We start from the raw sequence: 27,536 nt of genomic DNA on the forward strand, positions 1-27,536 counted from the left end.
CCTGTGAAATGAGCACCCAGCACCTGTGAAATGCGCAGACGCTGCACCTGTGAAATGCGTACCCAGCGCCTGTGAAATGCAGACGCTGCACCTATGAAATGCGCGCCCAGCGCCCGTGAAATGCAGAGACGCTGCACCTGTGAAATGCGCACCCAGCACCTGTGAAATGCGCACCCAGCACCTGTGAAATGCGCAGACGCTGCACCTGTGAAATGCGCACCCAGCACCTGTGAAATGCAGAGACGCTGCACCTGTGAAATGCGCACCCAGCGCCTGTGAAATGCAGAGACGCTGCACCTATGAAATGCGCGCCCAGCGCCCGTGAAATGCAGAGACGCTGCACCTGTGAAATGCGCACCCAGCGCCTGTGAAATGCAGAGACGCTGCACCTGTGAAATGCGCACCCAGCGCCCGTGAAATGCAGAGACGCTGCACCTGTGAAATGCGCACCCAGCACCTGTGAAATGCGCACCCAGCACCTGTGAAATGCGCAGACGCTGCACCTGTGAAATGCGCGCCCAGCGCCTGTGAAATGCGCACCCAGCACCTGCGAAATGCGCAGACGCTGCACCTGTGAAATGCGCAGACGCTGCACCTATGAAATGCGCGCCGAGAAAAATGCGCTCTCTCTCCTGAACGCGCACCTTCCCGAATCCCAACCTGCCCCAGGATCTGAGCGCGCTCCTAAATGCACCGCCTTCACTGCCGTGATGAACCAATCAGCGCTGCAGCTCACAGACTGCCACACCTTTGACACGCCTACTACAAACTTGGCCTGCAAAGGAAAAACTCGCATCCCGTAGGAGCATGTCGCTGCCAGCCAATGTACACTCCGGCCGGCGTAATGGCGTCACTACGTATTACGGAGGACACGGGAGGAGGGGAGTTCAGAGATCACGTGACCCCCTTTTGCGCCGGAGGACCACATTCTGGCTGTATTTCCAAGGCTGAGACAAGAGACTAGTGGGCGTGGCAAAGAAACGGGGCGGGTCTGGTTTCTTGTTCCTGGTGCTGTGCAGTGCCAGTTGGAATTCATACCGAATGAATAATGGCCGCCGTCTTATCACCTGCCAGGCCTTCATACGACAGTGACCCGGCCACTCCTGCCGCGCCTTCTATTAAGGTGAGCACACCCTGCGCGTTCTCTGCAGCTCTTGGGCGCGCTGCTGTGGCGTCTTGTCTCCCACAGACATCCACAGCGCTGTCTCCTGTAGCACCGAGTAGGTGCTGAGGGGCTGCCAAGGACTCGGTACCGACCACAGCTGCATTTAGCCAATACAGTTCCTGCCAATCTGCTTCAGAGTGGAGTACGTGTGTTGTTTCACTGCTCAGTGTTTCCAGCCTCGGATAAATATTTATCTGGATACTGAAGTCCAGTTCTCAGCATTTCACCAGTTTTTACTTTATTCTTGTCAAATCTATCAAGTAAAAACCTCAATGTTTCCAGTGCTGCCCCTGAGGCTGCGCTCCCGCCATCAGGATACAGCAGTGTGTGATCTGTTTCCAGTGCTGCCCCTGAGGCTGCGCTCTCGCCATCAGGATGCAGCAGCATGTGATCTGTTTCCAGTGCTGCCCCTGAGGCTGCGCTCTCGCCATCAGGATGCAGCAGCATGTGATCTGTTTCCAGTGCTGCCCCTGAGGCTGCGCTCTCGCCATCAGGATGCAGCAGCATGTGATCTGTTTCCAGTGCTGCCTCTGAGGCTGCGCTCTCGCCATCAGGATACAGCAGTGTGTGATCTGTTTCCAGTGCTGCCCCTGAGGCTGCGCTCTCGCCATCAGGATGCAGCAGCATGTGATCTGTTTCCAGTGCTGCCCCTGAGGCTGCGCTCTCGCCATCAGGATGCAGCAGCATGTGATCTGTTTCCAGTGCTGCCCCTGAGGCTGCGCTCTCGCCATCAGGATGCAGCAGCATGTGATCTGTTTCCAGTGCTGCCCCTGAGGCTGCGCTCTCGCCATCAGGATGCAGCAGCATGTGATCTGTTTCCAGTGCTGCCCCTGAGGCTGCGCTCTCGCCATCAGGATGCAGCAGCGTGTGATCTGTTTCCAGTGCTGCCCCTGAGGCTGCGCTCTCGCCATCAGGATGCAGCAGCGTGTGATCTGTTTCCAGTGCTGCCCCTGAGGCTGCGCTCCCGCCATCAGGATGCAGCAGCGTGTGATCTGTTTCCAGTGCTGCCCCTGAGGCTGCGCTCTCGCCATCAGGATGCAGCAGCGTGTGATCTGTTTCCAGTGCTGCCCCTGAGGCTGCGCTCTCGCCATCAGGATGCAGCAGCGTGTGATCTGTTTCCAGTGCTGCCCCTGAGGCTGCGCTCTCGCCATCAGGATGCAGCAGCGTGTGATCTGTTTCCAGTGCTGCCCCTGAGGCTGCGCTCTCGCCATCAGGATGCAGCAGCGTGTGATCTGTTTCCAGTGCTGCCCCTGAGGCTGCGCTCTCGCCATCAGGATGCAGCAGCGTGTGATCTGTTTCCAGTGCTGCCCCTGAGGCTGCGCTCTCGCCATCAGGATGCAGCAGCGTGTGATCTGTTTCCAGTGCTGCCCCTGAGGCTGCGCTCTCGCCATCAGGATGCAGCAGCGTGTGATCTGTTTCCAGTGCTGCCCCTGAGGCTGCGCTCTCGCCATCAGGATGCAGCAGCGTGTGATCTGTTTCCAGTGCTGCCCCTGAGGCTGCGCTCTCGCCATCAGGATACAGCAGCGTGTGATCTGTTTCCAGTGCTGCCTCTGAGGCTGCGCTCCCGCCATCAGGATACAGCAGCGTGTGATCTGTTTCCAGTTCTGCCCCTGAGGCTGCGCTCCCGCCATCAGGATGCAGCAGCGTGTGATCTGTTTCCAGTGCTGCCCCTGAGGCTGCGCTCCCGCCATCAGGATACAGCAGCGTGTGATCTGTTTCCAGTGCTGCCCCTGAGGCTGCGCTCCCGCCATCAGGATACAGCAGCGTGTGATCTGTTTCCAGTGCTGCCCCTGAGACTGCGCTCCCGCCATCAGGACACAGCAGCGTGTGATCTGTTTCCAGTGCTGCCCCTGAGGCTGCGCTCCCGCCATCAGGATACAGCAGCGTGTGATCTGTTTCCAGTGCTGCCCCTGAGGCTGCGCTCCCGCCATCAGGATACAGCAGCGTGTGATCTGTTTCCAGTGCTGCCTCTGAGGCTGCGCTCCCGCAATCAGGATACAGCAGCGTGTGATCTGTTTCCAGTGCTGCCCCTGAGGCTGCGCTCCCGCCATCAGGATACAGCAGCGTGTGATCTGTTTCCAGTGCTGCCTCTGAGGCTGCGCTCCCGCCATCAGGATACAGCAGCGTGTGATCTGTTTCCAGTGCTGCCTCTGAGGCTGCGCTCCCGCCATCAGGATACAGCAGCGTGTGATCTGTTTCCAGTGCTGCCCCTGAGGCTGCGCTCCCGCCATCAGGATACAGCAGCGTGTGATCTGTTTCCAGTGCTGCCCCTGAGGCTGCTCTCCCACCAACAGGATACAGCAGCGTGTGATCTTTTTCCAATGCTGCCCCTGAGGCTGCGCTCCCACCATCAGGATCAGGGCTGTGGAGTCGGTAAGCCAAACCTGCGACTCCAACTCCTCAATTTCCCTTACACCGACTCCACGACTCCGACTCCCACATATATTGCTTATATTTAAGTGAAAAATTTATTGTAGTACAATGTGAACATCAGACATATAATCATTTTTATGATCCAATAATCAAGATATTTAGGTAGAACATAATATCTATTTATTGGAATACAACTTTAGAACACAAAAAACTGTAATAAATTGTAAATATGTAATACACTGTATAATATTGATTACATATATACAGTACAGACCAAAAGTTTGGACACACCTTCTCATTCAAAAAGTTTTCTTTATTTTCATGACTATGAAATTGTAGATTAACTCTGAAGGCATCAAAACTATGAATTAACACATGTGGAATTATATAATTAACAAAAAAGTGTGAAACAACTGAAAACATGTCTTATATTCTAGGTTCTTCAAAGTAGCAACCTTTTGCTTTGATTACTGCTTTGCACACTCTTGGCATTCTCTTGATGGGCTTCAAGAGGTGGTCACCGGAAATGGTCTTCCAACAGTCTTGAAGGAGTTTCCAGAGATGCTTAGCACTTGTTGGCCCTTTTGCCTTCACTCTGCGGTCCAGCTCACCCCAAACCATCTCAATTGGGTTCAGGTCTGGTGACTGTGGAAGCCAGGTCATCTGGCGTAGCATCTCATCACTCTCCTTCTTGGTCAAATAGCCCTTACACAGCCTGGAGGTGTGTTTGGGGTCATTGTCCTGTTGAAAAATAAATGATGGTCCAACTAAACGCAAACCGGATGGAATAGCATGCTGCTGCAAGATGCTGTGGTAGCCATGCTGGTTCAGTATGCCTTTAATTTTGAATAAATCCCCAACAGTGTCACCAGCAAAGCACCCCCCACACTATCACACCTCCTCCTCCATGCTTCACGGTGGGAACCAGGCACGTAGAGTCCATCCGTTCACCTTTTCTGCTTCGCACAAAGACACGGTGGTTGGAACCAAAGATCTCAAATTTGGACTCATCAGACCAAAGCACAGATTTCCACTGGTCTAATGTCCATTCCTTGTGTTCTTTAGCCCAAACAAATCTCTTCTGCTTGTTGCCTGTCCTTAGCAGTGGTTTCCTAGCATCTATTTTACCATGAAGGCCTGCTGCACAAAGTCTCCTCTTAACAGTTGTAGAGATGTGTCTGCTGCTAGAACTCTGTGTGGCATTGACCTGGTCTCTAATCTGAGCTGCTGTTAACCTGCGATTTCTGAGGCTGGTGACTAGGATGAACTTATCGTCCGCAGCAGAGGTGACTCTTGGTCTTCCTTTCCTGGGGCGGTCCTCATGAGAGCCAGTTTCTTTGTAGCGCTTGATGGTTTTTGCCACTGCACTTGGGGACATTTTCAAAATTTTCCCAATTTTTCAAACTGACTGACCCTTCATTTCCTAAAGTAATGATGGCCACTCGTTTTTCTTTACTTAGCTGCTTTTTTTCTTGCCATAATACAAATTCTAACAGTCTAATCAGTAGGACTATCACCTGTGTAACCACCAGACTTCAGCACAACACAACTGATGGTCCCAACCCCATTTATAAGGCAAAAAATCCCACTTATTAAACCTGACAGGGCACACCTGTGAAGTGAAAACCATTTCCAGTGACTACCTCTTGAAGCTCATCAAGAGAATGCCAAGAGGTGTGCAAAGCAGTAATCAAAGCAAAAGGTGGCTACTTTGAAGAACCTAGAATATAAGACATATTTTCAGTTGTTTCACACTTTTTTGTTAATTATATAATGCCACATGTGTTAATTCACAGTCTTGATGCCTTCAGAGTGAATCTACAATTTTCATAGTCATGAAAATAAAGAAAACTCTTTGAATGAGAAGGTGTGTCCAAACTTTTGGTCTGTACTGTGTGTGTGTGTATATATATATATATATATATATATATATATATATATATATATATATATATATATATATATACACACACACACACACACACACACACACACACACACACACACACACACACACACACACACACACACACACACACACACACACACACACACACACTGACTTATCTCGGCTAAGACAAAGCCTAGATCCTCAGGCTACATTCACACTATGGGCATAGCCAGGATCAAACCTAGGGGGGGACAGAACCTCATGCTGTTCCGCAGAATTTCATACTGCACACCTCAGCTGCTGCAGCACCTCATACTGCACACCCCTACACTTGAAAATAAAGCCTGCACCTTAAGAAGATGTGGTGGTGAATGCAGTCTATTTATTCCAACTATCAATTGATGTTGATGTGTTACTGAAGACGAGCAATGCCTGTCCTGGGCGTTCTTTTGGGCAGCTATGAGGTGTCCCTGACTGGTGCTTAAAAAAAGGAGTGTTAGTCTGTGTGCTATCCTGCTTTAATTCTTTTTGGTACAGATATGATATGGATACAGATATGGATAAATGGATATATAGAGCAGATTTCTAATCTGCTTCTGCTATTGAAAACATAATCTATGAGCGCAAAAACTTTTCAGGTGATGCGATTTTTTTAAAAAGCTGATCTTTTGCAACTGAAAAACATATCCTCAAAAAACGCAGGAAAAACGCTGTGTGTGAATGTAGCCTTAGATCAGGAATAGAACAGCCATTTTATAGGACATTTCATAACTTTCCCAAATTCCTATGAAAAAATATTCAGCACATCCTGCATTGAACTACTGTAACCAATTTATTATATATTTTAGGAGCCGGTCCATTTTATACCGACTCCGACTCCACCAAAATGAGCTCCGACTCCACAGCCCTGATCAGGATACAGCAGTGTGTGATCTGTTTCCAGTGCTGCCCCCCCCCCCGCCATCAGAATACAGCAGCGTGTGAGCTGTTTCCAGTGCTGCCTGTTACGAATAGGTCACCGAGGAGGATGGCAGGAATAGGGTAGGCCACAAGGAAGCCAGAAAAGAGACTAATATAACAGGCGACTGAACAAACTGACACAAGCTGTAACATATGGAGCAGGGTTCAGCACTGCCCCAGCAGGGAGCACGCTGAACCCTCACAGCAAAGCAGAAAGAGGCAAAACCCGATCAGAAGCAAAGAATTAGCAAATGAACAACTTGGCTGAAAAAGCAGGATCAGGCAAGAGACAGCAGACCTCAAAATGCACAGGAAGAAACCAATCACCAGCAGCAACTGAGGGAAGCCTGCTCACTTACATCCTCCCAGTCAGTAACCCCTGACTTCCAATCATCGTCGCCAGGAGACAGACTTCTGTGAACCCGGCCAGCTCCACTACCCGCAGTAACCACCATAGGGAGCCCCGACTGAGAAGTTAGATCAAGAGAATTCACAACAGTACCCCCCCCCCTTGAGGAGGGGTCACCGAACCCTCTTCCACGCCACCAGGCCGATCAGGATGGGTCCGGTGAAAAGCACGAACCAATCTCTCGGCATGAATGTCAGAAGCAGAGACCCAAGAATTATCCTCCTGGCCATAACCTTTCCACTTGACCAAGTACTGGAGTCTCCGTCTAGCCAGATGAGAATCCAATATCTTCTCTACCGCATACTCCAAATTACCCTTAACTAATACAGGGTCAGGGGGTGCTGCCATATGAACTACTGGCTCTACAAACCTTTTCAACAAAGATTTATGAAAAACGTTATGACTCTTAAACGTAACGGGAAGAGCCAAATGGAAAGAAACGGGGTTAAGGATTTCCAAAATCTTGTAAGGTGCAGTGAACCTTAGCTTGAATTTTGGAGACGCAGCCTTCATAGGAATATTTTTTTTGAGGACAGCCAAATCATATCACCCACTTTAAACCGGGGACAAATGGTCCTATGCCGGTTGGAAAACAGTTGAGCCTTTTCCTGAGAGTGGGACAACTTATCCACTACTTGGTCCCAAATCTGCTGCATTCTCTCTACCAAATAATCCACACTTGGGCAGGCCAAAGCTTCACCTGCCCCGAAGAAAATCGAGGATGAAACCCAAAGTTACAGAAAACAGGAGACCTCAAAGTGGCAGAACTAGCCCTGTTGTTTAGCGTGAATTCGGCCAAGGGCAAAAATGAGACCCAGTCATCTTGATCAGCAGATATGAAACATCTCAAATAGGTTTCCAAAGTCTGGTTTGTTCTCTCAGTCTGCCCATTTGTCTGAGGGTGAAATGCAGAGAAGAAAGATAACTGAATTCCCATTTTGGAACAAAAATCTCTCCAAAATCTGGAAACAAGCTGGACTCCTCTGTCTGACACAATGTTCTCAGGAATCCCATGCAAACGAACCACCTGTTGTAAAAACAAGGCCACCAACTCAGAAGAAGATGGCAACGTTGGGAGTGGTACAAGATGGACCATCTTAGAAAATCTATCACAGATCACCCAGAAAAGTCATTCTCTGAGAGACAGGGAGATCAGAAATAAAATCCATTGAGAATATGGGTCCATGGCCTCCTGGGTACCGGCAGGGGCATCAACAAACCATTAGAACGTGAACCGGGCTTGGACCGAGAACAAGTCCCACTGGACTGCACAAAATTCCTGACATCACGAGATAAGGCACGCCACCAAAAAGACAGATTCACCAAATCTCTGGTACCAAAAATACCTGGATGACCAGCTAACGCGGAGCAATGAATTTCAGACATTACTCTCTTCCTCCACTGGTCAGGGACATACAATTTTCCCATAGGGCATCGTTCAGATTTGTCCTCCTGAAATTCCTCCAGGGCACGTCTCAAATCGGGTGAGATGGCGGAAAGAACTACACCCTCATTTAGAATGGTAGTAGGCTTGGTCACATCAAGAGAATCCGCAAAGAAACTCCTAGAAAGGGCGTGCGCCTTAACATTCTTAGTGCCCGGAAGAAAGGAGACCACAGAATTAAAATGCGTGAAAAACAAGGCCCATCTAGCCTGCCTAGGATTCAAGCGCTTGGCTGATTCAAGATAAATCAAATTCTAGTAGTCTGTGAGGACCACAACTTGATGTCTAGCTCCCTCCAACCAATATCTCCACTCCTCAAATGCCCATTTCATGGCCAACAATTCCCGATTCCCCACGTCATAGTTGCGTTCAGATGGGGAGAACTTTCGAGAAAAGAAGGCACAGGGATTCATCTTAGAGGTTACCGGATCTCTTTGGTGCAGGAGCAGTTTTGTCTCAATCTCAGAAGCATCTATCTCCACCTGAAATGGGAGTGAGACATCAGGTTGCCGTTGAACCGGAGCAGAAGTGAATCTCCGGCCCTCTTTCCCTGGCTCTCTTCGCCCTTGCGATCGAGGCACTAGCAGTATGCATAAGGTCCTTCCCTAATATCCGAGGTATAGATCTAGCAGGCCGGGTAGATACCATAGGCCTATATGCCGATGACATGGTGATATTCTTGAATGATGTGGAAGACACTTTGCCACAGGTGATATTCCTTATAGATAGATTTAGTAAATATTCAGGTTTACGTATAAATTGGGAAAAGTCTGCCCTGTTACCCCTTTTCCATGCCCCGATGCCCCAGCTGGAGGCTCTCTCCTAGCTGTCTATCGTATCTAGTTTTAAGTATTTGGGCATCCACATATCCAATAATAGTACGCTTGATCTACAACTTAATGTCCATCCGTTGCTGGAACTAGTTAAAGCTAAATTTGCATCGTGGAGTAGACTCCCATTATCTGTGGCTGGACGCATTAATCTGATTAAAATGATACTACTCCCTAAATTTGGCTACTCGCTCCAACACAGTGCGATAGCGGTGCCCAAGTCCTTTTTTGTTAATCTTAACTCCCTGGTCACGTCCTTTATTTGGGGGAAAACTAGGCCCAAACTTAAATTGTCCACTTTACAAAGACCAAAGAAGGGAGGTGGGGCGGCGCTGCCAGATTTTTTCCTATATTACTTAGCTGGGCAGGCTAAAGCTTTAAATAAATGGATGCCGGGTAATTGCCTCCCTAATTCTGAAAGCCACCTGCTTCACGCTGCACGAGCGGATTGCCCATTAGGTTTTCTTGAGTTGGAAAAAACTAATGTTCCACGTCTGTTACCCCTGCTCCGGCTGGCACGATTAATATGGAGACAAATCATGAAGGTAATAGGGTTTAAAGATGTTATGGCGGAAATGCCTCTGTGGAGTAATAACTATTTTCCCGAGCTGCTGAATCACCCATCTGCTGTTTTTTGGACCCAGTGTGGAGTTTCTTCAGTGGGTGACTTGTATGACCAGGGGACCTTAAAGTCTTTTGAACAGTTGCAGGCCACACGATATTCTGCGATCTCAGTTTTTCCGCTATTTGCAGCTGAGATCGGCTCTTCAATCACATATGAGGGACAGGGGTGTGGACTGTACTATCTTGTCGTTACCTCTGATAGGAATTCTTAATTCGAAGGGCCCCCAGGGTCTCATATCCTCCTTGTATACATATATACTGTCAGTAGGGGCAGAATCGGCAATAAGCTCTATTAAGAAGAAGTGGGAACGACTCATCCCTGATACGCAAAGAGAGGAGTGGGAGGAGATTCTGGAGTCTCCGATTGGAGTATCACCATCTATTAATAACAGAATGATACAATTGTATATAATCAATCATATTTGACTCCGAGGCGACTTTTCAGGATGGGTCGGCTTCAGTCTTCAGAATGTTTGCGATGTCACTCGCCAGATGCTGATTTCATTCATATGGTGTGGTAATGTCCCACTATCCTACACTACTGGAAAGAGGTGACTACACTACTGACGTCCCTGGTGCAGGCCCCTGTCCCTCTAGAGCCATTGGTCTGCTTGTTTGGGGTGTGGGAGGAGGAGATTTGGGATCGCTATACTGGGGTCTTCTTGCGCGAGATGTTGTTTTTGGCACGGAAGGTGCTGGCGCTGCGGTGGATGGGGGGTTCATGTCCTACACTTAGATTTTGGATCAAGTTGGTGAATTCAGTTGTTCCATATGAGCGCACGTTATACCAAAATAGGGGATGCCCGGGTAAATTTGAAAAGATCTGGGAGAGGTGGAATTCCTCTCACCTTACTTTGCAAGACTGAGACATCACAGGCGACACAATATGATATAGGAAACCAGGCTGTGGAAATAGTAGATATTAGTTGATGTAGTGCTAGCTGTAGTTTAGAAGTTTTAGTTAGATCTTACCATTGCATGATATGACAAGGTTTATGAAATCGGATTGATATATATGTTGGAAAATGCATAAATAATTATCCGTTACGTATGCCTGGAGGGAAGTGTACATATTACCTTGTTCATCTATAGAGTGTGCAACTTCTTTGTATTATATTTTACTACATGTGTGCTTTGGATGGTGTCTGTTATCATAAGCTAATGTGTATGTTGTGCATTCTTTGTACCCTGATGTTTAATAAACAAATTTAAAAAAAAAAGTGAATCTCCACTTAAGCTCCTGAAATGCCAAGACAGCCTCTTGAGACCAATTGACCACATCAGCGCCCTTTTTGGTCAAATCCGTCAGTGATTTAACAATACCAGAAAAATTACTTATAAATTTATGGTAGTAATTAGCAAAACCCAAAAACTTCTGGAGAGCCTTCAGAGAAGTGGGCTGAACCCAATCATAAATGGCCTGTACCTTCGCCGGGTCCATTTCAATAGCAGACGGGGACAAAATGAATCCCAAAAACGAAATCCTCTGTACACCAAAGAGACATTTCGATCCCTTAACATACAGAGTATTTTCCCTCAAAATCCGGAACACAGTCCGGACATGTTCCACATGAGAATCCCAATCACTGGAATAGATCAAAATATCATCCAGATAAATGATCAAAAACCTATCCATAAAGTCCCGGAAAATATAATTCATAAAAGATTGGAAGACAGAAGGGGCATTAGTGAGCCCAAAAGGCATCACCAGGTACTCAAAATGACCCTCCGGTGTATTAAACGCCTTCTTCTATTCATCCCCGTGCTTGATGCGAATAAGATTATACTCCCCCTTGAGGTCAAGTTTGGTAAACCAACAAGCACTTTTAACTTTGGAAAATAAATCAGAAATCAGGGGTAACGGGTACTGATATTTAACAGTGATTTTGTTAAGGGAACGATAGTGAATACATGGCCTTAATGAGCCATCTTTTTTGGCCACAAAAAAACCCCGCACCTAAAGGTACTGTCACACTTAGCGATGTACCAGCGATCCCGACCAGCGATATGACGCGATCAGGATCGCTGGTACATCGCTAAGTGGTCGCTAGTGAGCTGCCACACAGGCAGATCTCACCAGTGACATCGCTGGGGACGGGGGTCGCTACTTACCTGTCACACTAGGCGATCCTGCGTCCTCCCGCCCAGCTCCACACTCGTCGCTCCTCTCCACAGGAAGCTGACGACAAGAAACAGTCCTGAACGTTCTCACGCGATCAGCGATAACCAGCGGGGGAGCGGGTCGTAGGTAAGTCTCAGACACAGCGATATCGCTAGCAATATCGCGATAACGTCACAAGTTATAGCGATATTGCTTAGTGTGACAGTACTGTAAGGGTGAAGAGGATGGTCTGATATGACACTTCTCTAATGACTCCTTGATATAAGATCGCATAGCATCATGTTCGGGTACCGATAAGTTGAAAAGCCGACCCTTGGGAAATTTACAACAGGGCATTAACTCAATTGCACAGTCATAACTCCTATGAGGAGGCAAAGACGCGGACTTACTCTCACTAAATACATCAGAAAAATCAGCCAAATAGTCAGGAACATCATGAGACTGGGGAGAGGTGGAGAAAACAGGAGTGTCACTAAGAACACATTGACAACTCCAACTCACCACAGACACAGATTTCCAATCCAAAACAGGATTATGGGTTTGCAACCAAGGATAACCCAGTACAATAATATCATGTAAATTGTGCCACACCAAAAATTTACAATTCTCTTGGTGGTCCGGGGCGACCCGCATTATCACCTGGGTCCAAAACTGGGGTTTATTCGCCGCCAAAGGAGTAGCATCAATACCCCTCAAAGGAATAGGGGTCCGCAGGGGCACCATGGGAAAACCACAACGTTTGGCAAAGTCAAAATCCATCAGATTCAAAGCTGCTCCTGAATCAACAAAAAGCCTTAGCAGAAAATGTAGACAAGGAGCAGATCAAGGTAACTGCCAAAAGGAACTTAGGCTGTACACTGCAGACCGCAAACGAGTGAGCAAAACGTTTTTCTCGTTTAGGGCAGACAGAAATAGTATTAGAGGTGTCCCCACAAAAGAAGCACAACTTATTGCGCCTTCTTTCCGAAAGAGAGCTGCTAGGGCATCATCATTCCATTTAGTAAGGACCGCCCACTTTCAGAATTTTTGACAATATAACTGCAGAATTGTTATGAATGAGTCACCGTAGGAGGCAAAAACAGAAATACTAGCTAAGTCCAGAAAACCAGAGAAGTTGGCAGCTATCGGATTGCAGACCCCTGAACCTATCAACAACAACTAGCAGTAGCCGTGGGGGGTTCCTACGGTGCCCTAGACCCCTCGATCACAGCCGAAGAACTAAATAGCCTAAAGTCAGAAAGGGAAATCTAAACTGCCCCAGAGTAGACCCCAAAGCAATAGGCAGCCCCAACATATAATGACGGTGAAGCAAGATGAAAAAACACACAGATAGAAAGATAGGCTGAGCAAATGATGGGGCCCAAGCTAACTAAATAGGACAGAATAGAAAAGCTGCTGTCTGCAATCCGCCAAAACCCTATCAAAACAAGAGCCAACAGACTGCTAGGGAAAAAAAGCCCTGAAGACGCTAGGCTTCAAAAAGACTATATCAGTACTCAGGTATCTTCTGAAGACAGAGCAAAAAGGAATTCAGCTCACCCCAGCAGGGAATGGCAGAAATCCAGAAAAAACAAGGCAAAACAAAACCAAAACACAAATGCAAAAAGCAGAGCAGAAAACTTAGCTTTTGAGGAGCAGTAATCAGACTGGTCTCCTAGAATCCCTCTGAGAAATCACCAGCAAGGCAGAAGGGCGTCGGCTGCCTTATGTTCAGTCAGCAATTCCAGTCACCCAGTCATCATCATCCAGCTCAGGTGCTTTGTAATCAGCCTCACTACCTTCCTTCACCAGAAGAGGGAGTTCATCAGACCTCAATGGTGAAGGGGAAAATGAACTCACAACACAGAATCCTGACCCTGGTTTAATGCCAATAAGGTTTTCTCAGCTTGATCAATAGCATTAGGTTCATCATACAACAACCCCAGGGCTTGAAAAAACGCATCCACATTAGCCAGAATAGGATCTCTAGGTGTCAGAGAAAAAGCCCAGTCCTGGGGATCGCCGTGCGGCAGGGAGATGACAATTTTAACCTGCTGCACCGAGCTCCCCGAAGAGTTAGGTTTCAAAGCGAAAAATAGTTTACAATTATTCTTAAAATTAACAAATTTAGACTGATCCCCAGAAAACACATCAGGTGTAGGGATCTTTGGTTCTACAGCAGATGATTGAGCGAGATAGGAAGAAATTCCCCGCACTTCAGCAGCGAGCCGCTCAACACGATCGGACAATTTCTTAGTCTCCATTAAAGAAAAAATCCTACGGCCCCAGAGAAAAAGAGGAAAAAGTATATGAAAAAAATTCGGACACCCTTTTTTTTTTTTTTATACAATTCTTTCCTTTTTTAGAGTACCCTAGAGTCTACAGTTTTGGTTGGTGATTCTGTTATGAATAGGTCACCAAGGAGGATGGCAGGAATAGGCTAGGCCACCAGGAAACCAGGAAGGTTGGTAACTTAGCGGATTGCAGACTCCTAATCCTAACAACACAACTAGCAGTAGCCGTGGGGCGTACCTACCATGCCCTAGACGCCTCGGCACAGCCGGAGAACTAATTAACTCTAAAGCAAGAAAGATGAAATCTAAACTGCCCCAGAGTAGAACCCTAAAGAAATAGCCCCCAAACATATATTGTCTGTCGGTGAGACAAGATGAGGCACAAACACAGGCAGAAAATAGACTGAGCAAATGATGGGGCCCAAACTGTCTAGATAGGAAAGGAAAGACACTGTCTGCAATCACGCAAAAGCCCTAAAAAATACAACACGTCTGATGTACAAAAAACACTGAGGTCTCACGACCTCTCCCCCACTATATCAGCATTCTGGTGTGAACTGGCAGCAAAGCAAAAGAGACTAATATAACAGGGGACTGAACAAACTGACACAAGCTGTAATATATGGAGCGGGGTCCAGCACTGCCCCAGCAGGGAGCACGCTGAACCCTCACAATAAAGCAGAAAGAGGCAAAACCAGAAGCAAAGGATTAGCAAATGAACAACTTAGCTGAAAAATGCAGGATCAGGCAGGAGACAGCAGACCTCAAAATGCACAGGAAGAAACCAATCTCCAGCAGCAACTGAGGGAAGCCTGCTCACTTATATCCTCCCAGTCAGTAACCCCTGACTTCCAATCATCGTCATCAGGTGGCAGACTTCTGTGAACCCGGCCAGCTCCACTACCCGCAGTAACCACCAGAGGGAGCCCCGACTGAGAAGTTAGATCAAGAGAATTCACAACAGCTGCGCTCCCACCATCAGGATACAGCAGCGTGTTGGACGCAGTGTGTGATCTGTTTCCAGTGCTGCCCCTGAGGCAATTTTCAAGCTTTAAATTTTTATGCCCTTAAATCAGAGTGATATGTCATACAAAATAGATACTGCATATACTCGAGTATAAGCCAACCCAATTATAAGCCGAGGCACCTAATTTTGCCATGGAAAGCTGGGCAAGCTTATTGACTCGGGTATAAACCGGGTATGCATTGTCCCCTCATCCCTGTCCTGGTATGTGTGTCTCCCCCTGCTGTATGCATGGCTCCCCCGTCCTCCCCCTGTTGTATGCACGGCTCCCCCCTTCCTCACCGTCATACTCGCCCCCTCCTGGTGCGGTCTCTGCACTTCTCTGCTTCTCCGATGATCTCCGGCGCCGGCAACTTCTTCCTGTGTTCATCGGTCACGTGGTACTGCTCATTAAAGTAATGAATATGCGCTGCACGCCTTTGGGAGTTAAGTTGCGTGCATATAAATTACTTTAATGAGCGTTACCACGTGACTGCTGAACACAAGAACAAGCTGCCGGCGCCGGAGATCATTGGAGAAGCAGGGAAGTGTAGAGACCGCGCCAGGAGGGGGGAGTATGATGTGACAGCTGCTCCCCCTCCCTCGCCAACCCCCTGGGACAATGATTCGAGTATAAGCTGAGAGGGGCACTTTCAGCCTAAAAAAATGGGCTGAAGATCTCGGTTTATACTCAAGTATATTTGGTAATAAATAACATTTCCCACATATGTACTTTACATCAGCTAAATTTTTGAAACATTTTTTTCTTAAAAGTTGACCAGCGATTTCTCATTTTTCCAACAAAATTTACAAAACCATTTTTTTATCGGGATCACATCACATTTGAAGTGCACCACTCAAGGTGCGCAAAACGACATAAAAGAAGTTTATTAACCCTTCAAGTGCTTCATAGGAATTAATGGAATGGGGAGGGAAGAAATGAACATTTTCCTTTTTTTTTAACAAAATTTACTTTTGACCCACTTTATTTTTGCAATGGTAAAAGGAAAAAATAATAATCTTTATTTTTATATAGCGCTAACATATTCCGCAGCGCTTTACAGTTTGCACACATTATCATGAATCAGCATATTTGTTGTGCTATCTTTCCTGAGCATGCAGCTACCCATATATGGGGGGAAATCACAGTTTGGGTTCAGGGCTTGTTCTTTAATATTAAAAAACACCTACCCAGTGTAACTATCAATGGTTAAAAAACCATGGAATGTACACATGGACCAAAAACGATACGTACACAGAGTATCTACAAGACCCTACAATAGTACTAAATAACTACTGCCTTACAGTGGAGGTTGGCACCCTAAGGGTATGTGCACACGCTGCAGATTCCAGTGCGGATTTTTCCGCCTGGAATCTGCAGGTAAAGTGACCTGTGTTTTAACTGCGGATTTTGTGCAGATTATGTGCGGATTTCCCCTGCGTTTTTACACCTGCGGATTCCTAGAATGGAATAGGTGTAATAACGCTGCGGAATCCGCACAAGGATTTGACATGCTGCGGAAAATAAACCGTTGCGTTTCCATGCGGAATTTTCCGCAGCATGTGCACAGCGGTTTTGGATTACCATAGGTCTAAATGGTACTGTACACCGCATAAGGTTCTGCTGCAGATCCACAGGGCCAAATCCGCTGCGGATCCGCAGACGAATCCGCAACGTGTGCACATACCCTTAGAGTACGTTTTTTTTTTTTTAGCGCCCCCACCCAACGAAGACTATGCCTGTCTTCACTAAATATCCCTTATGATAAGCAGGTGGGAAAACATAAATAATAAGAAATGAAAAAATCCCAAAACAAACAATAATATCCTAAACTCAAAGAAAATAGTCCCGTGGGCACTCTGAATTCAATAGATACAATAATAATGAACATGCTGAATATAAATCAGGTGCCCAACCCTATGAGAGCTCATAAATGCAAAGGAAGATGATCTTTCCCCTGACAATGGTATTGTTAGCCTATAGCAATAATAATAGGTTCAAAATAATCCACCATATAAAGCATATATAGGCACAATTACTATGATGCAAGATAAAGGAGACTTATAGAGAAGGTTGCGCCTCAACGCGTTTCCCCCTTGTCATGGTTCATCAGTAGGCATAATTGATGGAAAAACCATAGATGTTGGTGCTATGATGAGTAGCATACAAAAAGGTCGCAGCTCATGGATTTAAATATCCTCTTTGCAAAAAACAAGGTAGCAGATACCGTTCACCTGATGGTCAGCGGTTTATTGCTCACCTTAGACTCAGAGGATATGGTGGCTAGCACTCAACTTAAAGATTAATATGATGGTGCTAGTGAAAGGGGCCAGTGGTCCCATAAACAATAGTTCAAAAAAATCACTGCACACGTACGAGTTGAAAATTATGCTTCAAGTGAGGATTTATTAATAGTGATTGCTGAAGCGACAGGCAAAATGACGTTTCAGACAGTTAATAGCCTTGATCACATAGTCGCCCATTTAATGAAGTATCTTAGGTCAAAGATAGTTCTTATGCCTGTGGTGTAGTATTTCATACAATATGATATGGTGTATCCCCACTGGTAAAGACTGGACCTGTGTTAAGGTGAGGTACTCAGAATAATGGGTTCTATGTTGGACATTGGAGTAGCCACGCTTAGGCCGGTTTCACATTTGCGCTTTATAGCGCAGCGACGGCCTGCGCACGGCCGCCGCTAAGCCCCGCTCCCTCCCGGCTCCCTGCCCGCCCCATCCGGTCATCGGCACCTACTAGCGCACATGGACGCTTGCGATCTGCGCACCCTATCTTTAGCATAGGGTGCGCAGATCGTGCGCTAGCCGTGCGCCAGCAGGATTTTGCCGTGCGCTGCGCATTTTTGAAGGTGCGCCCGTGTGCGCCGAACGCAGCATGTTGCATTTCGGCGCGCACGGCGCACCTTCAAAAGTGCGCAGCGCATGGAAAAATCCTGCTAACGCACGGCCAGCACACGATCTACGCACCCTATGCTAAAGATAGGGTGCGCAGGTCGCAAGCGTCCATGTGCGCTAGTAGGCGGCGATGACCGGAAGGGGCGGGCAGGGAGCCGGAAGGGGCGGGGCTTAGCGGCGGCCGTGCGCAGGCCGTCGCTGCGCTATAAAGCGCAAATGTGAAACCGGCCTTAGTTAGACACGGAAGTGTCAGCTTCTACCACTGTGCCACCAACTGATAGCAACAGCTCTACACCAGAACCTACTGTGTGGAACCTTCTTTTTTTTTTTTTTCTCAATTATTTTTATTGAGGTTGAACAAGAAAACAAGTCAAAACAATGACAACCATAGTTACAACCACCATATATATGAAACTAGGGGAACAAGAGGAGAAAATAAGGAGCAGAAAGTGGGGACTGACAAATGAAAAACAGGAAAGGAAGGGGGGGAAGGGGTGAGGGGAGGAACAGGCATTAGTGGCATCGATAGAACTATGTGTAACAGCAAGTACACATAATAAGTCTCAGTGTTTGGAACCTTCTTTTTTCAGCACCTGTGAAAAGATTCCTGTCCAATATAGAACCGATTATCATATTGTATGAAATACTACACCACAGGGATAAGAACTATCTTTAACCTAAGATGCAATGGGTACATCCGCCTCATCCTCAGCATCAGTCTTTTTTTTGACAAGAGGCCAATGATGGGGTACGATCTGAGGAAGAGACCACAATAACCCAGGATCAAATTACAAATCTCACATCTTATGTACTCTCAAGGGAGGAATATTCTGTACTACAAAAAGGTCTTAATTTTGTACCCACAAATTCCTTTAACTGTTTCAATTGGGTAAAAGATGTAAATCTATTCAGATGCAATCTTAAATGGAATATCTTCTTCCAGCAACATGATTTGAAACAATGTAGGCGACTAGGTCTATCGGAGGATGAGGTTGAGAGTTATCAGGCCTTAAAGAGAATCTGTCACCTCATTTTTGCCCTATAGGCTGCGGCCACCGCCATCAGGGGCTTATCTACAGCATTCTGTAATGCTGTAGATAAGCCCCCGATTGAACCTGAAAGATAAGAAAAACAAATTAGATTATACTCACCCTGGGGTCCGGTCCGACGCCTCCCATCTTCTAGCGATGACGTCCTCTTGCCGCGGCTCATGCGCAGGCATACTATATCTGCCCTGTTGAGGGCAGAGCAGAGTACTGGGAAAGGTCAGAGAGGTCTGGCGCTTGCGCACTGCAGTACTTTATTCTGCCCTCAACAGGCCAGATAAAGTACGCCTGCACAGGAGCCGGGGCAGAAGTAAGAAGGAGGACGTGATCGCTTGAAGATGGGAGGCACCGGACCGCGACACCCATCGGACCGGACCCCCGGGTGAGTATAATCTAACTCGTTTTTCTTATCTTTCAGGTTACATTGGGGGCTTAACTACAGCATTAGAGAATGCTGTAGATAAGCCCCTGATGGCGGTGGCCACAGCTTATATACGAAAAAATAGGTGACAGATTCCTTTTAACTGGTTTGCTGAGGGAAAATGACAAGAGAACGAGGACAGGGTCAGTTCACCAATCTCAAAAGAACAAGGATGCCGCACTTTAAGTTACAAGTATAGATATTTTCATAAAACTGTTTGAGACAGATCTGTGCAAGATTCCGAGTGTTAATTACAATAGTTTTTTCAATTTGTCCTCGGAAGAATTATCGGCTTTGGACAGATTGGAAAAAAATAAAGCGATAATTATAAAACCTCAGAAAAAGGCGGCAAGTTTGTAATTATGGATCATCCTATATACTTGGAGAAGTGCCGTTTCCTTTTGCAAGATCAGGGGTCATATGAGATTTTATCAAGGGACCCAACCATGAGCTATAGGGAGGAGCTCATGAATATCTTAAATCAAGCTAAAGAAGAGGGGGTCTCATCTCTGGCAATTAATGGAAATTTATGATGCCAAGAACTCCAACTATACAGGGCTGTGGAGTCAGAGTCGGTAGAAATGTACCGACTCCAGCTTTAAAAAAAAATGTATTAATATTTCATAATTGAACTTTCATATGAATTTTATAAATGTTACTCAAATATATATGTTCTATCAAACTATGAACAACAGTGATAAGCAGTTCTGCTGGAGATAGAGACATTTCTTACTTCTTGTGTGTCACTGTTCTCCACTGCCCTTATCTAATCTTATACTTGGTTAACCTCATGCTGCCCCAACCCCCCTACTTACAATGTATGAAACTGAAAGTGAAAATGTGTTGCAAATTCTTAGTAGTAAAGCTCCTCCTCTAGACTAGATCATACTAGGTGTGCGTCTTCCAAGCATCTCACAGCTGCCTGCTACTCAGAAGAGCAAGACTGTAAGAAGTATTATCCTTTCAACAAACTTTGCATCAGTTAACTGTGAGTACATGAGGAATAATAACAGTATTACTGACCACTATATCAGTTGTACGACCTGGCAATAATTTTGTACAATTGTTTTTAGGAAAAACAATTGTCATTTGGATTGTGAATGCAGAATTAAAAACCTGAGAATGTCAAAGAAGCATCACATTAAATCAGCTGTATTTGAACATTTCACCATCACTCAAGATAGAAAACATTATGTCTGTCAGTGTATGACAAATGATCCAGACGAAAACAAATGCTGTGAAGCCAAGATGAGTGCATATTCAGGCAAAGATAAAAATGCTCCTACCAGAGCTTCTAATCTAAAGAGACATCTACAGCGCTTTCATCCAGAAGTACTGAAAGCAGTGGATGAGAAAGACTGCATCCAAACCAATGAACCAGTGCCCAGCTCTTCCAGCCAAACAAAGGAGCAGAGAACTTTGCAGCCATCAGTTGCAAGATATTTTGTCAGTGACAAAGTTACTGTGACAATGACAGTAGATAAATTTAAAAAACAGATCATAGAGCTTGTTGTAAAGCATAGTGTGCCTATTTCATTATTTTCACGACCAGCTTTTATGTGTCTGAATGGGGAAATGGCCCGCAAGCTTGGTGTTTCTCTGGAGAGAGAGAGAGTATTAGAAAATTAGTAATCGATGAAGCTTTTAAACAAAAGGAAGAACTTAAAAAAACTCTCAGGGGACGCTTTCTGTTTCTTAAAATGGATGCCTGCACACGTCACAGAGTGAACTATTTTGCCATCAATGTCCGATTTGTTTGTGACAAAAATGAAATAGTTACCAAGACATTGGCAGTAAAAGACACCAAAGCTCATCACACCAGTGAGTTTCTCCAGGTCTTGGTGGAAAAGGTTCTGCAAGACTATGAACTTAAAAAAGAGCAAGTTCTTTCTGTCGTAACTGACAATGCTTCAAATATAAGTACTATTAAGCTAATGAATGAGAGTAATGATGGTGACCAGCAGCTAGAAAAACATTCTGGGTCCACAGACACAGAAATGTTTGAAATAGAGGAACACAGTATTGTAACTGAGGAGCAAACTGAAGTTGCTTCAGATGAACAGCAACATGATGTTTAGATGATCTTGTTGAAACGGTGTCAATATGTTCTTTCATTCATCACATGCGCTGTGTTGTGCATACACTACAGCTGGCTATAAGAGACAGTCTGCAAGAAGGACATGCTGCTGCACTGATTGGCAAGGTGAGAAAATTGGCTACTGTTGCCAGAACCCCTAAAGTTGACTCAATTTTGAAGAGACGTGCTGGAAAAGGGGCAATTATTGATCAAGCCACACGATGGGGCAGTACTTAATGATTCAGCGCTTGGTTGAACTGAAAACCTTTCTTGTAGACATGGCTAACCCTCAACTGACGCTAAATGAAAGTCAGTGGAATCAGGTGACTGAGCTGGAAAAATTGCTAGAGCACCCATTTACAGTGACTAAAAAATTACAAGCAGAGGACTTAACTCCAGGTATTTTCTTAAAGGAGTGGAAGAACCTGATGTTTCGCCTGTCCCAAAGAGGAGGGTTAATTGCAAGAGGCATTGCTACATCAATGAAACGGAGAGAGGAGCTACTATTACAAAATAACATTCTTTTGGCAGCTGTTTATGTAGACCCAATGCATCGGATTCTTCTAGATGATCAACAGCTAAGTAAAGGAAAAGAAGCTCTGTTTGAAATAGCAGTAAGGATGAAAGGGTTGCAGAACAGTCAGGAGGAACAAGAAGAATTTGGTCGTCCTGCCACATCTTCACCCTCATCATCAACTGATGAAGAATTTAATATCGAAAAATATTTGGATCACAAGGACCGTGCAAAGCGTTCCCGCATAGAAGAAGAGTCATCCCCATCAAGGAACACAGCCAGTACATTTCAGCAGAATTTTTCATGTGCACTAAAAGAAATTGAGAAATTTGACCGTTCATCAAAAATAACAGTGCAACAAGCGATTCCTCTGTATCCTGACATTGTCAGAGATGTTGCCCGAGTGGTTACTGCTTTGCCACCAACACAAGTTAGTGTAGAGAGGTTGTTCTCTGTTCTCAAAATAATTAGATCAGATTTGAGGGCATCCATGAAGGAGGATCTGACAGAGGCAATACTTTTTCTGAGGACAAATTTATAGATTTCTTCTTATTAACTGCATAAAAGTGTTTATTGCATATTTACTTACAGTTTAGAAAAGTTTATAAAAGTTATTTGCTATATTCTAATTGTATTCTAATAAATGTAGTTTTTGCTCTAAGTGGTCTGATTACTTATATGATGGTGAGAAACTGAATAAGCACGTTGTTTAATATTTTACAACAGTAAATTTGTTGTTATGAATTGGCCATTTATGAAGGAGTTGGAGCCGGAGTCGGAGCCTGATAAAATCCAGGAGTCGGAGTCGCAACTGTGGCTTAACGACTCCACAGCCCTGCAACTATACCAACATTTTATGCCTTGCTTAAGGTGCCTAAACGTTTGACACCATTCAAAGGTCGGCTCATTTTTGCAAGAATTGATTCCATTTCACAGTGGAATATATATAGACAATATACTTAGACCTTTTGTTGTTTCACTAACCTCATATGTCCGCGACACCTAGCATCTTCTTAGACTGTTCGAGGGTATTACTATAGAGGCCCATTCTATATTGCCATCACTTGAAGAGGAGGCGCTCTATAGTAGTATCCCACATGACTACATCCTTAGGGCAAAAATTCATTTTTTCTCCTTCGTCTCATTGGGGGACACAGATACTGTGGGTGTATGCTTCTGCCGCTAGGAGGCTGACAGTGAAAAAAAAGAGGTTAGCTCCTCCGCCGTATACACCCTCGCCCCTATTGCGGGCGGAAATCAGTTTTATGCTTAGTGTCTTTGGAGGCACACGTGTCTGGGTTTCTCCAGACTATTTTTTTCTTTTTTCTTTTCTTTTTTTCCATGAAGATAAGACAGGGGCGACGGACCCTATTGAAAGGGGCTGATCTCCCCAAACCATCAACGGGCGAGCACGCGTTGAGTATCGCCTCCGCGTATCCTTTTCCGCACCGTGGGACATATCTGGGCCTTTTTCCCCTGACTTCTATTTTTGTTTTTTATTTTATGAAGATAAGACAGGGGCAATGCATCCTATTGAAAGGATCCGATTTCCCCAAACCATCAACGAGCGAGCACGTGTGAGTGTCCATCCACGTATCCTTTCCCGCGACGTGGGACATGATGCCGGACTTAGCCCTGTCCACCTCTAGGTATTGAAACCATGGGCTTGTACAGAGGCACAAGACTAGTCTGTGCGGCCCCCACTGCTCCACCAACGCTAGACGGCGGTGCTGCAAGGCGGCGGACGGTCCCTCTCCTCACCCCCTGAAGGGGTTAGACGGAGCTAGGGTGCCTGCACCGTCCAGAAATTAACCCCATCCCCTATACCTGGTGTGCTAGATCTGGAGTCAGGTAAGGAGGGCTGGGGAGGGCCCTTCGGCAGCGTTCCGGGGAATCCACTGAAGCTCCAGGCATCTTAGGAAGTGTAAGGCATTCCTCCTTCCCTCTCCTCCCTCCTGCCTCCTCCCGCCAGGCGTGGACGCCGGGTTCCGGCGGCAGGGATCGGCAGCGCGCCCCCCCCTCCCCCGCGGCGGGCATGCAAAATTTAGCCCGCGACTTCGGCCGTGACTAGGCCGCGGGCGGAAGTCCCGCCCCCGGCGTGACGTCATTTCCGGCGCCGCCCCCCGGGCTAGGGTGGACGCCGAACAAATTGAGCCCCCGGCTTCATGGCAGGGTAGGCCGCGTCCGGGAGAGGAACGTCCCGGTCTACCCAGAGGAAAGGAACGCAGGGCAGCGCAGAGGCAGCGGACGTGGGGACACAGGACGGGGTAAGAGTGACCCCGACCCTAGAGGCATGCTACGGGCGTTTAGAGGTGGTTTTTCCTCCTCCCGTCCCCTCAACCCTCATTTAAATTAGACCTGGCAGCAATATGACCGGAAAAGGTAAATCGCACACGCTCCTTTATGCCGCATGCATTTCTTGTGGGGTTAGGTTTCCACGAGCACAGAGCCAAAAATTATGCAAAGCCTGTGACTCCGAACGCGCCCAGGAGCCCTCCCCTGCGACCGCGACCGAGGTCCTGAACCCCCCGGTGTGGGCCCTATCTCTATCATAGTCCATGAAGTCGCTTACAAGGGCAGTCGAGTCCCTTCAGGCCCCAGATAGGGACAGTGGCTCGCCGGTCTTAGAGGGAACCTCCACCTCACAAGAGCCCTCGGGATGCAGGGGCCGCTCTCATTCCAGGCAGACCCGGGGGAAAAGAATCCACACGGTGTCGCCCAGTCCATCCGATGCTTCGGCATCCATAAGTTATGCTTTCTCGCTCCCCGTCACCAGTGGTTGATAGCGAGCAGACCTCAGATGGCGACTCAGACGAGCCCCTTGACCTGGACACTCCAAGGTCACGTGAAACAGTGGACAGCTTCATAGAAGCCGTCGATTGACCCTGGGGATTGAAGATGGTCCCGCAGCGGCTACGGGGCATAAAGTGGCATTTAAGTGAGTGAAGCGCCCGCACAGAATTTTTTTCCTCTCACCCGGAGTTTGAGGACATAGTGCAGCGGCACAGAGAACGTCCAGACAGGCGTTTCTCGGGTCAAAAGGCACTCGAAGCAAGGTATCCGTTTGCTCCGGATCTCCGTAAAAAATGGATGGAATCCCCGATGGTGGTGGATCCTCCGGTTACGCGCCTAGCCACTAAGACCCTGCTATCCGTCCCTAGTGTTTCCTCGATTAAGGATCCCACGGATCGCCTTATAGAGGGCCTAGCTTGCTCAATATATGAGGCGTCGGGGTCAGAGCTCGCTTCCTCATTCGCAGCAACTTGGGTAGCCAAGGCCATGATATCATGGTCAGAAACATTAAACAAGGTCGCGCAGGAGCAGGATCTACCTGCAGAGATTTCGGAGGTCGCAGGTCAGATGGCGATGGCCGGAGACTATGTAATCAATGCGTCTTTGGATGCGGACAATTGCTCGGCACTTGCTGCCGCTAATGCAGTTTCTATCAGAAGAGCCCTATGGTTAAGGACATGGCGAGCCGATGCTACTTCTAAGAAGTCTTTGACTTCCCTGCCTTATCAGTGCGGCCACCTATTTGGGGAGAAGTTGAATCAACTTATCTCCGACTCCACAGGAGGAAAGAGCGGTTTTCTCCCTCAACAAAGGGTCAAAACGCTTTTTCGTCACCCGTTTTCAGGCACGTTTTCGGGCCTTTCGCAACCCCGGGTGGACTACAGCGGCCACCCCAACCAGGATAGGAAGCGGCAGGTCTTATATAGAGCCTACCCATTGGGGAGGTTGCATACTCAGCCCAGATCGAGGGGTTCCAGATCCCAAAGATCGTCGGCCAACCGACTCGAGGCCTTAACCAGATAACACTGGCAAGGTGGCCGGCCGCCTACTCTGGTTTCACCACATCTGGGTCAGTGTCGCTCACGACTCATGGGTAAAGAAATTGGTGGCCTCAGGTTACAAAATAGAATTTGTCAGATACCCTCCAAGACGGTTTTTTTCTTTCCCGGCTTCCCAGGGTGGATACCCAGTCAAGGGCTCTATTGGGAGCCATCAAATCACTCCTGCACAACGGAGTCATTGTTCCAGTGCCGGAACACGGAAGAGCTCAGGGGTTCTATTCCAACCTTTTTGTGGTCTCCAAAATGGACGGGTCTGTCAGGCCCGTTTTTGGACCTGAAGCTTCTGAACAAATTCATCAGGATCAGACATTTCCGGATGGAGTCTCTCCGTTCAGTCATATCGGCCATGGAGCAGTGAGAATACTTGGCCTCAATAGAGAGCCAGGATGCATTTCTGCATATTCCCATTTTTTTCCTCCTCATCAGAGGTTTCTACGCTTCGCCATCAGCGTTCAACATTTTCAGTTCATAGCGCTACCCTTCGGGCTAGCCACGGCTCCCAGATTGTTCACAAAGGTTATGGCAATTATCATGGCCACACTGCATTCTCGAGGCATAGTCGTCTTGCCTTATCTGGACGACCTCTTGGTCAAGGGCCCGTCAATACAGGCATGCGAGGAAGGTGTCAACATCACGCTAGATACTCTTGCCTGCTTAGATGGTTGGTCAATGCAAAGAAGTCATCCCTTGGGCCAGCTCAGAGGATCTCCTGCCTAGGAATGATCTTCGACACTTCCCGAGGGTTGGTAATTCTTCCTCAGGAAAAGGTGCTAGTCTCCGGCAGGGAGTCCGGACACTACCCCAACCAGTCAATCATACCACCCGATCGGGATGAGGATCCTAGGGAAAATGGTGGCAGCAATGGAAGCGATACCTTTCGCCCAGTTCCATCTTCGCCCCTTGCAGCACGCCCTCTTGTCAGCCTGGGACAAGAATCCTTTCACGATCGATCGGCGGTGCCAACTGTCCTCAAGTCAGGCAGTCGCTGGGTGGTGGATAACCAGTTCCTCTCTGGCCCAGGGGAAACCTTTCCCCCCAGGTCATGGGCTGATAGTGACAATCGACGCCAGTCTCCGTGTTTCGCCACCACACAACCCAGGAACGGTGGTCGCCACAGGAGGCACGCCTCCCGATCAACTTATTGGAGATACGAGCAATTCGGCTGGCTCTGCAGAAGTTTCATCACTTTCTAGCAGGCCGCCCCGTCCGGATTCAATCGGACAACGCCACGGCGGTGGCTTTCATAATTCGTCAGGGGGGCACCCGCAGCAGAGCAACCATGCGCGAGGTGGGGCACGTTCTTCAGTGGGCCGAAGCAAACCACTTGGTGATTTCGGCTGTCCACATCCCGGGCATGGAAAATTGGGCGGCAGACTTCCTCAGCCGGCAGGGTCTTGCATCCGGAGAGTGGTCTCTACATCCCGAAGTTCTTCAGCAGATTTGTCAACTGTGGGGAGCTCCGGATGTGGACCTGATGGCTTCCAGAGTGAATGCCAAGGTGCCCACATATGTCGCTCGGGCCAGGGACTCACAGGCATTCGCGGTGGATGCGTTGTTTCTGCCATGGAACCAGTTTCGCCTCTCTTACCTATTTCCCCCACTGCCACTACTCCCGAG

The 27,536-nt window shown here is 47.3% G+C and overlaps 1 protein-coding gene across 6 annotated transcripts in view; it reads left to right on the plus strand.

The window, feature by feature from the left end:
- The first annotated feature begins 907 nt into the window (after positions 1–907).
- Positions 908–27,536, plus strand: part of PHF10 (PHD finger protein 10) — a 357,386-nt gene continuing 330,757 nt past the window's right edge. For 2 of the 6 annotated variants that reach the window (XM_073551849.1, XM_073551851.1), the window contains exon 1: positions 914–1,123. In XM_073551849.1, coding sequence (XP_073407950.1) covers positions 1,049–1,123 — 75 coding nt within the window. In that variant the 5' untranslated portion in view covers positions 914–1,048. Of the gene's footprint in view, positions 1,124–27,536 lie in introns of all 6 variants that reach the window. The other 4 variants (XM_073551852.1, XM_073551855.1, XM_073551856.1 and 1 more) reach the window with 4 other exon arrangements.

This window comes from Dendrobates tinctorius, unplaced genomic scaffold, assembly GCF_039654945.1.
Source record: "Dendrobates tinctorius isolate UK_male_01 unplaced genomic scaffold, ASM3965494v1 ptg000181l, whole genome shotgun sequence".
NCBI classification, from domain to species: Eukaryota; Metazoa; Chordata; class Amphibia; order Anura; family Dendrobatidae; genus Dendrobates; species Dendrobates tinctorius.